Source organism: Chrysochloris asiatica, unplaced genomic scaffold (genome assembly GCF_000296735.1).
Source record: "Chrysochloris asiatica unplaced genomic scaffold, ChrAsi1.0 scaffold00022, whole genome shotgun sequence".
Classification (NCBI taxonomy): Eukaryota; Metazoa; Chordata; class Mammalia; order Afrosoricida; family Chrysochloridae; genus Chrysochloris; species Chrysochloris asiatica.
The window spans coordinates 26,248,285-26,263,970 of record NW_006408540.1 but is presented as its reverse complement, the minus strand read 5'-3'; the positions used below and the strand labels follow the sequence as shown (position 1 = coordinate 26,263,970).

Here is a 15,686-nt window from a genome sequence, read left to right as displayed (position 1 = left end):
CTCCCGTAAAGATTTACACCCTTGGAAACCCTGTACAGGGTCGCTATGGGTCGGAACCGACTTGACGGCACTTAACAACAACAACAACATGGGCTTTAAAATATATATGCCTGGATGGTATATAAAAGGAATTCAGTTTCAACGGCATTTTGTTCCTTTCTTGACCTTCACAGTTAATTTAGAGGGGAAAAAGAGTAAGTTAGTTACGTCATGCTAATTTCTACATCATTAGCAGAAGTTATGAATGTACAATTATAATTTCCCTGTAGAACCAAAGCCTTTGCAACATGCTATATTTCTTAAAATCATTAAACTGAAACAAAAAACTAAAAACCCAAAATAGAAATTCTACATACTATGCAACTACTTTTCCTTCTACCACAGAAGAGTTTCAAATGATCTAATACACTAACTATAAAAACCACATTATGTATCAAAACCTTAACAGTAAGGTACTAATTTAGTTAAGTAGGTACATCTGCAGAAAAAATAGTACCTGTGAACATACAATAAAGCACTTTCATGTAGGTGAGAATTAATTAAATGAAATGGTAGCAGAAGGGAAATCTGTAAGTAAAAAAGAATCCTTCCAATGATAACCTATTTAAACATGCACTTTTCCAGCAAATGTACTCTTTAAATCCCCAAAATAAAGGTACAAAACTGGAATGCCTTCTAAAGAAAGTACCTTTAAAACTGCTACACTATAAAATTCCTTATCTCCAATTCAAGCAGCTTGCATTCTCAAAATTAGAACACAAAGTATCTGTAGAATTCTCTTAAGCTCCCTTTATCCATTATCTCACTGTTAACCTTAAGGTAAAGCAGGTAAATTTTATTTTTAGATGAGAAAGCAGGCAGAGAAATTCAGTGGATTTCTATTCGCCAAATCTATCTGCCTTTCTTTCACTTCTTCCTTGGACATAAATGAAGAATTTCATAACCAAGATTTTCATTTATTCAACAAATAGTGAATGCCTACTATGTGTTGAGGGCTGAGATAGCCTGAGTATACAGTGGAAGAAGTCTTATCCTCATGAGACTGATGAATGAGGAAGACAGGAAGAAGAAAACAAGTTCTGAACATGAGGCTGAGATACAAACTACAGTCTATATCTCATGTGGAGATTCATTTCTATTGAAGGGACTGTCATGAAAAGGATTTTGGTTCAACGAAGTTTCAACCTTTCCTAGACCTTCAGAACTTAACATGAGGGGAGAATATAAATCAAATCATTTCTGATTTAAGTGTGGAAGCTATAAATAAGATTTTATTTCCTGTAAAGCTAAAACCTGTATGGTAAGTAAAGTTGTAGTTAATACAGGCATACATCTGAAAGAAAGAAAAAAAAGGGAAAACTAAGATGGAAATTCTTCCTATTAAGAGTCTACTTTCCTTACCATCAACACTGCTGTTTTTCAGTCTCAAGAACCACTTTTTTTCCTTTAGTCTAAAAGAGTAAAGACAGGCTAAACCTTGTCAGGACAGAAAAAAAAAGATGATTTTCCAGAAGCACACAGCTTCCCTGCCTAGCTAAGGGTATTTACACCTAGAGAGCAGGTTTTATTATGTCTTCTCAAAGTAGAATACATTTTTATTCTTATAAAATGGACTAGATTTCACCCAGCTTCAAAGTTGGGTGATAGATGAGGTAACTTTTCAAAACTAATTTTTATAGATTATTCCTGGTATCTGTTCATTCACAGGGTTTTCACTGTACAACTTTGAAGGACTGGTCATCTTCTAATCACTGAACTAAATTCTTGGGGCTCTTTAATGCTTGAGTCAGGGGAGACATGTTTATCTATGATTCCAGAACACAGGTTACTTTAGTGCCCAACACTCTGGTTATGCCACTATATAAGTGTGGTCCCCAAATCGTCTGCATCAGGAACACTGCAGTAGTGTTAAAATAGCAGACTGCTGGAATCACCTGAATCAATCTCTGAGAGAGGGAGACAGGGCTCCAAAAATTCTCATAGTCTAACAACCTTCCACATGATGCTTAAATACGAAAGTCAAACCCACGGTCATCAAGTTGATTTGGACTCATAGCAACCTTATCTGTGGTTTCCAAGATTGTAAATCTTTATGGGAGCAGAGAGCCTATCTTTCTCCCATGAATCAGCTGACGGATTCAAACTGTTGACCTTTCAGTTAAGAGCCTGACAATTTAGCCCACAGTACCTACACCTGTGTTCCTTATGTGACACTTTGTTGTTGTTTAAGTGCCAATGAGTCGTTTTTGACTCATATCTACCCTATCTAGGGTTTCCAAGGAACGGCAGGTGGGTTTGAACTGCCGACCTTGTGGTTAGCAGTCCCGGGCTTATCCTACAGCACCACAGCAAGACTCCATGTGATGCTTGTTGTTGTTAAGTGTCGTCGAGTCGATTCCTACCCATAGCGACCCTGCATAGGGTTTCCAAGGAGCAACTGGTGAGCTTGAACTGCTGACCTTGCAGTTCAAATGGCTTTGCAGTCTGGCTCATTAACCCACAGTGCCACACCAGGACTCCAATGTGATGCTTAGGAATACTAAAATTTGTTACTCAGTTAAGATTTGAAACAGTTAACTTTCTTGGCTACTCCACCAAACTTTGGTCAATACTGTGATCTGGGAGGAAGACGTTATCCTTAGCTTTAAAAGATGAAGTCCTGGTGTGGCTGCAGGATCAGCACTGGACTGCTTAACTGTAAGGTTGGTTGTTCAAAGCCACCAATTGCTCTTCGGAAACCCTATGGCTGCTGTGAGCCAGAACCAACTTGAGAACACTGAACAACAATGGGTAAACTGGCACAGACAGAGATAAAAAATAAAGTTAAACCAGACAGCTAAGATTTGATGCTCTCCTACTTTTTTCCCCCAAGAACCTTACAAACAAATTTTGTCACATTTTTACCCCAAAGCATTCTAGAAACAAACGCCTTCCTATTGGCACTTTTTTGGATCCAAAAAGCAATTACTAAGCACTTACTTTTAATTAGTTTTCATTTTAATCCTATGTATTTATTTCTCAACCAGGGTGAAATACAGTTGTGAAAACAAATTGAAAAATGCTAAGTTAAAAAACTGAATTACTAGAAGCACACTACACTATAGGTTCATGTGACTAGATTATTATTAAATGAGATGCACATATAAGTAACCTAACTCAGTGCCTGCTCTATCAATAATTTTTATTGTTTTTATTTAGGGCTGCTGAGTTGAAATTGACTGGATGGCAGTGGGTCTTTTAGGTGGGTATCATCAATGAAGAATACAGGTCCAGAACTCCTATCTGAAATCCATTACATGTTTGGGTTTGACAGCCAGGTGTAATTTTATATGATAGCAAAATCTGACCTAAATTATTTATGTTGTGAAGAGCTGCTGAGTCAGTTCTGACTCACAGCGACCCTGAATAGGATTTCCCAGGAAAGACAGATGTTTCAGATAACAATCTAGGGTTTATCCTACAATGCAACACCAATTCTCCACGAATTATCTATTATTGCTGTTGGTAAGTGCTGTTGAGTAAGTTCCGATTCATTGTGATCCTGCATAGGGTTTCCGAGGAGCAGCTGGTGGGGCTAAACTGCCAACTTTATGGTTTGCAGTCCAGTGCTGATCCTATAGCACTACACCCGAAGCCCTTAATTATTCATAGGAGTCCTAGTGTGTTGCCCTAGGGTCAGCCTCTCCTCTAAAACAATATACAGGTTGCTATGAGTCAAAACCGACTTGATGGCACTTCGCAACAATTATTCATACACTTTATTCCATGTATATATTTACTTCTTCAGGTTCCATTTAGAGTACTGTATTAGTTAACATGCAGTATAGTCACCATATTATCTTTCTAAAATCTGAAAAATTCTGAACTCCTTTCCAGGTGGCCTTAAGAATTTTGGATAAGAGATTGTGGACCAGTATCTTTGGATACAGAAAGACTTTTTTTTCATTCTTTTAATGCTAAGGAGAAAATTATTATGACATGGCCTCTTCCTTGGAAGAGCTTACAGGGCAGTGGAGTGCGTGACAGCAGAGTTACACCCTATTTGGGGTTTGGGTTCTAGGCAAAAATCACATAAAAGTCTAAATCATATCTTGAGAAAAATTGAAATTGCCCATCAAGTGCCTACGTTTTATGCACCAAACTCTGAACAGTAATAGTGGGTAAATTTACAACATACTTACACAGTAATATTTTGTTGCTGTAAAGTGCCATCAAGTTGGTTCTAACTCACAGCTACCCTATGGGGTTTCTGTGGAGCAGCTGACCGTATCCTACAATGCCACACCAGAACTCCACACAGTAATACAGAATATCTAATAAAGAATATGTATTCTGCATCTTTAAACAGTGGCATCATGCATAGTATGAGCTGTGTTTGCCTATGAGAAATAAGAGGTACAAGACCAGCAGATTCAGTTCTCCCATTATTATCCTCACTCAGGAGCGTAGCCGGTCTCAATGAGTCCTTATTAGCTGGGAAAACAGTCTAAGTATAGTTACAACAGCTATTCCCATTTCCGTGCCTGTCCTTTCAGAATGGGTTAGAGAAAAATACTTTGTAATGTTGGTGCTGCCAAAGATGGCCCAATATATAGCCCATAAGATAATTAATGTGCTTTTTAATATAAGACTTTTACCCAATACAGTTGTTTGAAGGCACATCCTTGTGAAGTGCCATCCAGTTGATTCCGACCCATAGCGACCCTGCATAGGGTTTCCAAGGAGCAGCTGGTGAGTTTGAACCACTGACCGCAGTTCAAAGACTTTGCAGTCTGACACATTAGCCCACAGCGCTACACCATAGTTTGTTTCTATTAGAGAATCAAATTCTTTAACGAGAACTGTACTGATTACTAGCCCTACTTTATGTCAGAACTACCTGCAGAATTTTTTTAAAGACAGGCTTGGGGATTTTGGTTAGTAGGTCTGGGATGGAGTCTGAGCACCTGTAATTTTTATATATTTCAGTGGCAATTTTGGTATGTTGTCAGTGGAAAGAAGTCTCTTGAAAACCTTATACAGGGTCCCTGTGAGTCAGAACAGAATTTAGGGCACTTAACAACAATGGCATTTGTTTGGAGTCCAGGTGTGGCACTCTAGGATAGGCACTGAACTTCTAACTGCAAGGTTGGCAGTTCAAACCCACCAACCTCTCCTTGGACGTCATATATAGCGTCGCAGTGAGTTGTAAGACCTGGTAGCACTGTAGGATAAGCACTAGACAGTGAACTGCAAGGCTGGACTGCAAAGTCAATTTGAACCTCAAGATTGGCAGGTCAAGCTCACCAGCTGCTCCTCAGAAACCCTATACAGGGTCACTATGGGTTGGAACCAATTCGATGGCACTGAACAAAAAAACCCTATATAGGGTTGCTAGGAGCCCGAGTTGACTTGATGGCAGTGGGGTGGGTTTGGCTGGTGGCCTTTGTTTAGAATTACTGCAGACTAGAGGCATTTTTATAGATTTTGCTGATGATTTTCTGTTCCCCTTCTTTCTTAAGATCATTTTAAAATCCTACTATAAGCCTGCTCCCTAGACAAATCTTAATCTACTGCCACTCTAACTCAACATGATTCCACTTTAAAAAAGATATCAGGTGCAAAATCTTCCATAATAGTAAAAGCAGATATTCTATCTCAATAAAGAAAACTTTCAGGTAGCATTTTCCTTTTTCACATACTTACAATGCACAACTCAGTAAGTAAAACTGATAAATTTCTCAACTCATATCAACAACTGAAAGAAGCTGTAATAATGAATGTTTCTTTGACTCTACTTTACAGTTATTTTGAATTCTTATTTCTCATTGTAAAGCTTTTATTAAATATGGAAGAGTCAACACAAATGAATGCTTTGGGTCCTCTCTCTTCTCTTTATGTCCCATTTCTAGGCGAAGGTTACACAGGTAGCAAGATGATAAAACGCAGCAGCAGAAAGGCCTGGATAACCAGGCCCAGATGGATAAGTGCTGTACTAAGTAGAGGGCCACAAGTAGTCCTCTAACTTCTCTAGAAAGAGTTGTCTGCTTAGGGGCCTCACTAACTTCTTATGAACAGCAAAACTTTATATTTTAAGAGTATATAAGCTCTACTGTAGACGAGATGAACATTTTACTTCTGATATACAACCCATCAGCCCCAATTTATGAACTAAGCATATTAACTCACCAGTTCGATATGCCAATAACCTGGCCTGAACCATGCAGTGCCTTGCAATGTCTTGTGGCAAACTTTGATTGTGAATTTCATTAATCTGTCCTGGACTGCTACAATAAAATCCAAAGTGTTTAAAGTTGGGCACACTGGAAGCTACTGTGGCCAAAAGAAGGATAAGGTCTTTCATGTTTTGCCTTAGATTGCTAAAGTATGGATTTTCACACAGGTTCTCCAAACCTATTGTCATCAGTATTTGCTTATGCATGTCTTCATTTGAAACCAAAAATAACATTTCATATTCTTTTATTCTTTCTTGTTTACATTCAGAATAAAAGTCAATATTAGCATCCGGCAGTGCTTTTGTAACTTTTTGAACAAAATCACATTTGTAAGAAGTCTCTTCTACAAACTGTACCATATCACACACCAAAGGCTGAAGTAAGACACACACATGAGCCCGACTGTTGGACTTCAATCTTTCTACTGCTTTGGCGTCTAATTTTGCATCTTCAGAACTAGAAGCCTCAGTAAGCAAACTTATTTCTGGATCCGCAGGCCAATATGAAATCCGGTTAACTCCAGCTGAAATACAAAACATGCAAGTTAGTTATCCGATACATGCTAAAACTACAGGGTTTCTTGAACAGGTAATCATACTGCATATCTACATGCCCCAATATGATGTTTAATAGTCAGTCATCTGAGGACTGGCAAACTAAGAGCCATGGGACAAATCCAACTATGGTCTGTTTTTGCAGTTTGTGTATCAAGGATGTTTTTTAAGTGACTGGGGGGAAAATCAGTGTCTAGAAATAAAGTTTTATTGGAACACAGCCATTCATTTACATACAGTCTTGGCTCCTTTTGTTCTATGAAAATAGAGTTGAATAGTTGTGACAGACACTATTCAACTTGCAAAGTCTAAAATACCTGGTCTTGCATAGAAACATGCCACCCTGACACAGCCCTTGGAAAGGCATTTGTGGAATCACTGGTTTGCTAAGTATGGTTCCAGAGTCCTCCGTGTGATCAAATGGCTGCTTTTATATATATCACAACTTATAAATGATATCATCCAGTGATATCTGGAATAAATAGACTTGCATTAAAAATGACCCTGAACTCTGACTCAGCATTTTTCTTTGGAGAAGCTATTCTTATACTCTAAATAGTGGGGAAAAAAAATATATGAATATGCCCACATATGTTTAGTGCAGCATTGTTTAAGAGTTAACATAGAAAAACCCAAAATAACTAAAATAGAAGAAAAAGTTAAATTATGGTATTTTCATTAAAACATCATGATAGTTATAAAAAATGTCGACAAGGAATTGAGAACATAGAAAATTTCTTATCATGTGATATGGAGGCAGGGACAAAAGGAAGCAAAAATCAATTTTTAAGTCCACAAAATTATAGACAAAACTAGGCTAAATAATGTGACAGAAGAATGGTTAGTAATCTTTAATATACAAAGAAATTTTTAATCCACTAAAAGTACATTATGAATTGACAAAAACAATAAATCCTTAAGCAAGACAAAAAGATATAAACAACTTACAAAACAGAAAAAAAATTGAATAAACATAAAAATTTTACTCTGTACTTGAGATGGAACAATGGGATGACTCATAGAAAGGCAAACACCTCAATTTTCACCAATTAATATTTTATCAACAAAAAGACCCCATTTGCTAGTATCTCATGTAATTTCGGAGTCCTGGTGTGGCCCTGTGGATTAATGTGCTGGACTGCAATGTTGGTTTGAACCACAAAATCGATGGTTCAAGCTCACCAGCAGCTCCTCGGAAACCCTACACAGGGCCCTTGTGGGTAGGAACTGACTCCATGGTGCTTAACAACAATACGTAATTTCAGTCAGTGGGGACTTCTTTTTGTGTGATTATGCCCAAAAGCAGACAAGTGGCTCACAGAGTTGTTGTAGCCCTGAAGTCATAAATGAACTAAAAAGTCTGAGTTTAGTAAATTTCTATTTGTGTCTATTTCCTGCTACTGCTAACACTTACTGTGGCTTGCATACACAGCAAAGTAATTTCAAAGGGCTCAAAGCTTATGGGAGTGTAAGAATGTTCCCCTGGGTCCATTTCACTTCAATTTTACAATTCATTCCCAAACCAGCATGGAGGGTAAACTCTTCATCTAAGCATCTTGGTTGTTCCTAGTAGGCCTGATCTGAGGAGAAGGGGGATGAATAATCTTTGGGCAAATATTCATGTATGAATGGTAAGTACTACAAGCAAAGGTCCTCCTCAGGTGGGTTGGTATCACGACCCCCTTTTACACTCTTACATTTATTGAGAACCCCAAAAACCTTTTGTTATGTGGACTACATCTATTGATATTTATTGTGCTAGATAAACCACTTTACTTCATTAATAATAAAGAACTTATTATACATTAACATAAATAACATTTTTAATGAAAATGATACTACTTTCCAAAATAACGACATAAATTAGTGAGAAGATATGTAAATATTTGTATACATCTCTTTAATAGCTAACTTAATAAAAGACAGTTGCATTCTTAAACCTGCTTCTGTTTTCAACATGTTGCAATATGTTGCTTTCATTAAAGTGTATGAAAAATACTATCTTATACAGATGCATAGTTGTAAAAGGAGAATTTTAACAGCTATTTCAGAGAAGTGTGGATATTTCCTTTAATGGTACACAAAAATTCAACAAGGGACAGCTTTTTAAAGGTTAGTTGCAAAGTAGCATCTGAAATAATCGATGAACTTTTTGCATATGACATCAAAATCCGTTGGTCGATCTGCACTCCGAAGGACTCTTCAACCATGTGATTCTGTAACATTGTGCATTAGTTATTTGAAAGTATTATTTACTGATCTTATAATATTTTTAAAAAATCACACTGATTATTACCATTGTGAATCCCATCCGAAAAGACTGAAGTATTGGGAATCTAACAAGCTCACAATGGTGGATACAAGTTCTCAAAAATTCTAATTTTCACTTGAGAGCTCAAATTTTATCATCGGCAACAAATACTGTCAGTTGTTGTCCTTAAAATGACAAGGTTCGCTTCATTCACTTCTGAGAATATGTCTGCCAGATACTCAAGTCTAGATAACCAGTTTGTTAGCTCATGATGTTCTAAGAAGAAAGTGGGTATTTCAGGCTGCAGCTCCAACAATCCCGTAAGTGCTACTCTTGATGGGAATCACCTTCCTTGGGTTTGCAGAAAAAGAACTTCATGCGCACCGTCTATTTTCTCACCCAGAATAGGAAAAAGATTATACTTAAGTTGGGACTTAAGAAAATTAATGATTATTATTGCTTCATCAAGAACATTCTTAGGTGAACACTGGCAGAGAAGAAGACAGTAATTACTAGAGTGTATTTGGGTGCCACTGCCTTGATTCATACAAGGGGAGTAACTCAAAAGTAGGCAGTGGTGAATAACCTGCATTCCCCCATCTTTCTCTTTATCTGGAGTCCTGGTGTGATGCTAGAAGATAAGCACTGGATGGCTTAACCACAAAGTTGGTGATTCAGATTCACCAGCTGCTCCTTGGGAACCCTATAGAAGTCACTATGACTCGGAACCTATTTGACAGCACTTAACAACAACAGGCAGTTTGTGCTTTGAGCACAGTTGACTCAGAACAAAGTACAACTCTCTTAAATTTATTCTTCTCCACTGACGCTAGAACAGATTAATCAACAAATATTTTGGCTCTTTCACATTCATTTTCTACAGGATATACAGAAATAAAACATATCCTATATTTTCTGAACTCTATTTTAAACCCTGGCGAATGCACTATTCTACCGATCCAGCCTCTAATCGCTCTCTGCTCCAGTTCAATAACATTTTAATCATGTTCTATCCTTTCCCTGGCAAATTCTTCAACGTCCCTACATCATCTATCATTAAGAATTATAAGTCAGCTGGACATAAGTGACAAAATGAATGCCCACTCTGTGTGGCTAACTGGGAAAAGGAGACAATAAATGCCACCACTCATATCATCCCTGCCTTTCCCACTGAAAATCTAAGTGGAGAGACTGTAGACGCTAACAATCATAGATGTCAACTTGAAACACTCATTGAAAGCCAGGAATCTTCAACTACAAGATCATTTCTATGGAAAGTTTTTCCATTCGTAACTCAAGGGCACTACCCTCACCACAAATCTTACCACTCTGAAGACTACACTGTGTAAACAAAAATAGCTCTTCCTCACAGCAGGTATAGGCAATCTAATCTTCAAGATAAAGTCCAAAGTCCATATAGCTTTTCACAGTTCTCCACTACAGGATCAACCTATCGTTATGACTCACCTCCCGTACTGCCCATAATAGTCTTTCATTTCTAACATTGACCTCTAGAGAACCCTGCTTCTTGTTAGGTGCTGTCTAGTCAGTTCTGATACATAGCAACTCCATTCACAACAGAGCGAAACATTGTCCGGTCACGTAGGATCCTCGTAACTGTTATGTTTGAACCGACTGTTGTTGCCACTGTGTCAATCACTGGAAGTCTTCCTTTTTTTTCTCACTGACCCTTCACTTTTCCAAGCAGAATGTCCCTTCTCTAGGTACTGGTCCTTCCTGACAACATGTCCAAAGTGCAATAGACAAGTCCCTGCCATCCCTACTTCTAAGGAGCCTGGAGGCTGTATTTCTCCCAGGACAAATTTGTTTGCTCTTCTGGAAATCCATGGTACTTCCAATAGTCTTCGCTGACACCATAATTCACATGCATGGACTTGTCTACAGTCTTCCTTATTCACTGTCCAATTTTCACATGCACATACGACAACTGTGTAGCACTGTAGGATAAGCACTGGGCTGTTAGCCATGAGGTTAACAGTTCAAAACCACAGGTCACTCCTTGAAAACCCTATACTTTTGAGTCAGAAGTGACTCAAAGACACTTAACAAATAAAACAATTGAATATATACACCATGGCTTAGGTCAGGCATACCTTAGTCCTCAAAATGATATCTTTTTAAAACTTTAAAGAGGCCTTTTGCAGCAGAGTTGCCTAATTCAATCGTTCACTTCATTTTTTGACTACTGTTTCCATGAGGGTTGAGTGTGAATCCAAACAAAATGAAGCCTGACAGCTCTATTTACTATGATGCTATTTAATGGTCCAGTGTCAGGATTTTCATTTTCTTAACATTGAGATGCAATCCATACTGAACGCTGTAGTCTTTGATCTTGATTAATAAGTATTTCAAGTCCTCTTTTCCCCACTAAGCAAGGTTGTATCATCTACATTTCACATCTTATTAATTATTCTTCCAATCCTGATGCCAGGTTCTTCTTCATATAACCCTGCTGCTAGGACACTTGCTCAGCATAGAGACTGAATAAGTATGGTCAGAGAATGCAATCTTGACGCACACTACAGTGCAATGAATTCCTTCAGATGGCTCTTCTACGCCTAGTCTTTGTAACTCCCATGAAAAAACTTTTTCCTGATAGGTAAGAAAAGTGAGAAAAGATGCTGATAGGATGATATAATTCAGTAGTAACTGCTAACAGCGTTAACTGTGGTTGTAAAAACTTGGAACTCCAAAGTGGTTTAAAAATGAGCCATCTCAGAAGGAGGAGGAGTAAATCTCACTACCACCAAACAGCCAGGAATGGCGCGCATCCTTTGGACCCCAAGGTCCCTGCACATTAAACCTCCTCGACTCAAGGACAGAAATTTGTGACACTGGATGTGTTGGCAAAGGAGCAGTTGCAACACTAAGATCCAAAGCACAAGACAGAGCAGTTGGCTTCCCAGTCCACAGAGCAAGTAAAGCTGAGAGACTTAGGGCAGAACGCTTGCTTTCAGAGTGAGGGCACCTCCAGGTATTTAATTGGAGATCTGTTTGCTGACCCATGGAACTAGAATTGAGTGACTTCAAGATAAGGTTAATGGTGGAGTGGTGTGTCCTGTGGGTGTTTATATCAAGAACCCTATTAAAGTTCTGTAACATGACCAGGCAGAGTGCACCTGACCCAAGCTATGGTATTTTCAATAGCCTTATATGCATGTGAAAGTTGGATAATGAATAAGGAAGACCATAGAAGAATTGATACATGTGAGTTATGGTGTTGGAGAAGAATATTAAAGGTACCATGGACTGTCAGAAGAACAAACAAATCTGTGTGGGCCTAAGTCCTGCCAGACTGTGCCTCAGAAGCCAAGACGGCTAGACTTGTCTTTCATTCTTTGGACGTATTATCAGGAAAGACTAATCCCTGGAGAAGAAAATCATGCCTGGTAAAGCTGAAGGTCAGCGAAAAAGTGGGAGACCTCCCCAAAGGGATGAACTGGCACAGTGGCATAAGCAATGGGCTCAAGGGTAGCAGTAATTGTGAGGATGGTGCAGGACTGGGCAGTGTCTCCTTTGGTTGTGCAGAGGTTCACAACTGACTCGACAGTACCTAACAACTATCTTCCTAATAAGCTCCATAGCTGTGAATGTGATATCTGAGTTCTGTGGAGCCACTGCAATGAATTAGCCATCCCAGCTGATCAGTACAGTGTACCATGGGAGACATGGCTGGTATTGTTTTAACAGTTTGGCCTTTTATGCACACATCTTTCATGATTTGGAACCATTCAGTATTCCATTGTTTTGTTGGAGTGACTGCCTTTTAGTCTATGTACATACAGGTTCCTCATGAGAACAATCAAATTTTCTGGAATTCCCATGCTCTGCCATGTTTTTCATAAATTTACTATGATCCTCATAATTGAAATGCCTTTGCATAGTTAATGTAGCACCTGTAAACATCTTTCTGGCGTTCTCTGCTTTCAGCCAAGATTCATCTGACATCAGCAATGATATCCCTCATTCCACACCTCTTACACCTAAGTAATTCCACACCTGCTGTTCCTACTTACCAGGAATGTGTTCTTCCTTCATTAAATCCAATGCAATAAAATCCAGCATAAGTCTTAACCTTTCATAACAATGCAAACCTGCCAAGGACCACTGTGCCTCCTCTAGGCTTATCACTCACTTGATACTTGATAAATTTAATGTTAAATTATTTGTGTGGTGCTATGGGATAAAGCACTGGACCTCAAGGTCAGTTTGAATCACAAGGTCTGTGGTTCAAACTCACCAGCTGCTCCTGGAAACCCTAGAATTAGATCGCTACGAATTAGAATCGACTCAACAGCACTGAAAAACAACAATAACAAATAACACCTTGAGGAAAAGAATCATTAAGAACCAGTGTGGCACTGTAGAATAATGCACTGGCTTGCAGGGTCGGTTTGAAACACAAGGTCAGTGGTTCAAATTCACTAGCCACTCCTTGGAAAACTATATAGGATCACTATGAGTTGGAATAGACTTGATGGCACTTAACATCAACAACATTCATCTTTAAAAAAAAAAAGAATGCACTGTAGTGTCTATGTACAAGATACATGTGCAAAATAGAATCTTAAGTACAAAGTGGTTTCGTGAATAGCCTGGTGTGACAGAGATGCTAGCTATACACTGAAAATGTGTGCTCCTCCTTCCAAAGCGGAGCTATTTATTTAACACCTATGTAAGAGTCACTGAGACAGAGCCGTCAGTGGGAGACAGATGCCTAGACAGGATGACAACTCCCCCACTGAATGCGAAGAGAAAAGATGTATGCCACTTCCAAGCCAGGGTTTTCAGCAGCACATGTACATTCTGTCCTCTTTCTTGGCCTGGCTCAGAGGCAGAGAAGGGCCTCCAGATGACAAAAGCACTCAGACAGAAGATGCCTAGACCCATGGACCAACCACATGGAGAAAAGCTGTCTACTGTTCAGCAGCACCTGCACTGGACTACTCACTGGTGATAAATAAATGTCCAGTAAATTCAGCCACTACAATTTTGGGGGGTTTGTTACAGAAGCTAGCATTAGTCTAAGAGCGCACACGAGCTCATTTAAGTAGGTAGTGACAAAGCTGAGACGCAAATTCATGTTTTCTGATTCTTCCTCTTAAAGTGTATCAAACTGTCTTTGTTGTTGCTGTTGTTGTTAAGTGCCATCGAGTCGGTTCCAACTCATAGCGACCCTGTATAGGGTTTCTGAGGAGTGACTGGTGGGTTTGAATAGCCGACTTTGCGGCTCAAACTGACCTTGCAGTCCAGCGCCACATTGTCTTTAGACACATATTTATATTTCTAAATCATCTCTGACCTTTGGGCAATTTGTTCCCACTGACTAGTCAGATAAACACTATTAATCTCCAGTAAATCCTTATCCACACTTACCATTTACAATCATTTTCAAACAAGCAGAACATGGTTTTCTGGAAAAATAAAGATCACAGTTTTTCAGTCTTGACCCATGTTTAATAAGAGCAATTTGCCCAGCATGCAAATCTTCACTAGAACAGTGGAGACCAACAATTTTCATGTTTTTTACCACCACCAGACCAGTTCTCTTCACCTACATTAAAATACAAAACAATAATTAATTATAACATCTAATGATCATGACTCAATGGCACTCAACAACAATGGTCAGATCATAGATTATACTCGATTTACTAATAAAAGTTTTACTTAGCTCTTTATCTGAACAGTGTGAATAAAAGCACATTTTTCTCTAGGCCCCCCAAATTACTGAAGGTTTAGTGTTGGCTTTATATTAGACATTTTCTAAATCTCAGCTTTTTTAGCCCAACAATTTAGCATGTAATCCCCATTAATGTTTCCTAGGAAACAATGACTACATCTTAACATAGTAAATAGCAAGTAACAAGTTAATTTGACTTCCTTCTTATAGTATTTCATCTTGGACTATGAATGTCAAGCCTCTAGACAGTAACAAAGAAAACTTTAGAAGACTATGTATAAAAGTGACTTTATATATGGATAAGTTAAGCTCAGAGTTTGCATCACTATCTGAAAGATCCAGAAGGTGTAAAGCAGAGGTCACTTTAAATTATAAAATACTTAAAACATTGACTGTTTTGTTAAGTGCCATCGAGTAAGTTCTGACTCATAGAGATCTACATATGAGGTTTCTGAGGAGTGTCTGGTGAGTTTGAACTGCTGACACTGTGGTTCAAACTGATCTTGTGGTCCAGTGCTTATTTTACGGAGCCATACCAGGACTCCAAAATATTGACTAAACAACTTCCAGTTCTACCAAATTTTTCACTATGGTAGTCTAGACTAATGTGCTTGGGTCTTACCTAGTACAAGCAGGTAATTTGTAACAAAGAAAAAAATTTTCAAATACACAATTGAGCTCAAAACAAAGGAACACAGACCCTCAGGTGTCAGGAAAAGAAGAGCCAAATCCACAGCAGTAAACTTGAGTGATTTTAGCAATATTCTACAGGAGACTTGGGTTAACTCAGAGTTAAGCCCTGAAGGCTGAGATTCTAGGGCGTTCTAATGGATCTGTTTCTCTTTACTGTAAAAATAATACACCCCTTCCAAGACTAAGACTCAATGGGAATACACGCTCTGATTGGTGACCACGCTCATCACTGATAAGGGGAAGTGAAGGAAAAACAGCAATGAAGCGGC

General features: G+C 38.6%; 1 protein-coding gene across 1 annotated transcript in view; it reads right to left on the bottom strand.

The window, feature by feature from the left end:
• The window catches only part of CDADC1 (cytidine and dCMP deaminase domain containing 1), a 68,856-nt gene that overhangs the window by 48,390 nt on the left and 4,780 nt on the right, over window positions 1-15,686 (bottom strand). Inside the window, exons 2-3 of the mRNA XM_006837695.1 lie at window positions 14,418-14,455; window positions 6,169-6,738 (exon numbers count right to left, since the gene is read on the bottom strand). Of these exons, the coding sequence (XP_006837758.1) occupies window positions 6,169-6,738; window positions 14,418-14,455 (608 nt within the window). The remainder of the gene's footprint in view (window positions 1-6,168; window positions 6,739-14,417; window positions 14,456-15,686) is intronic.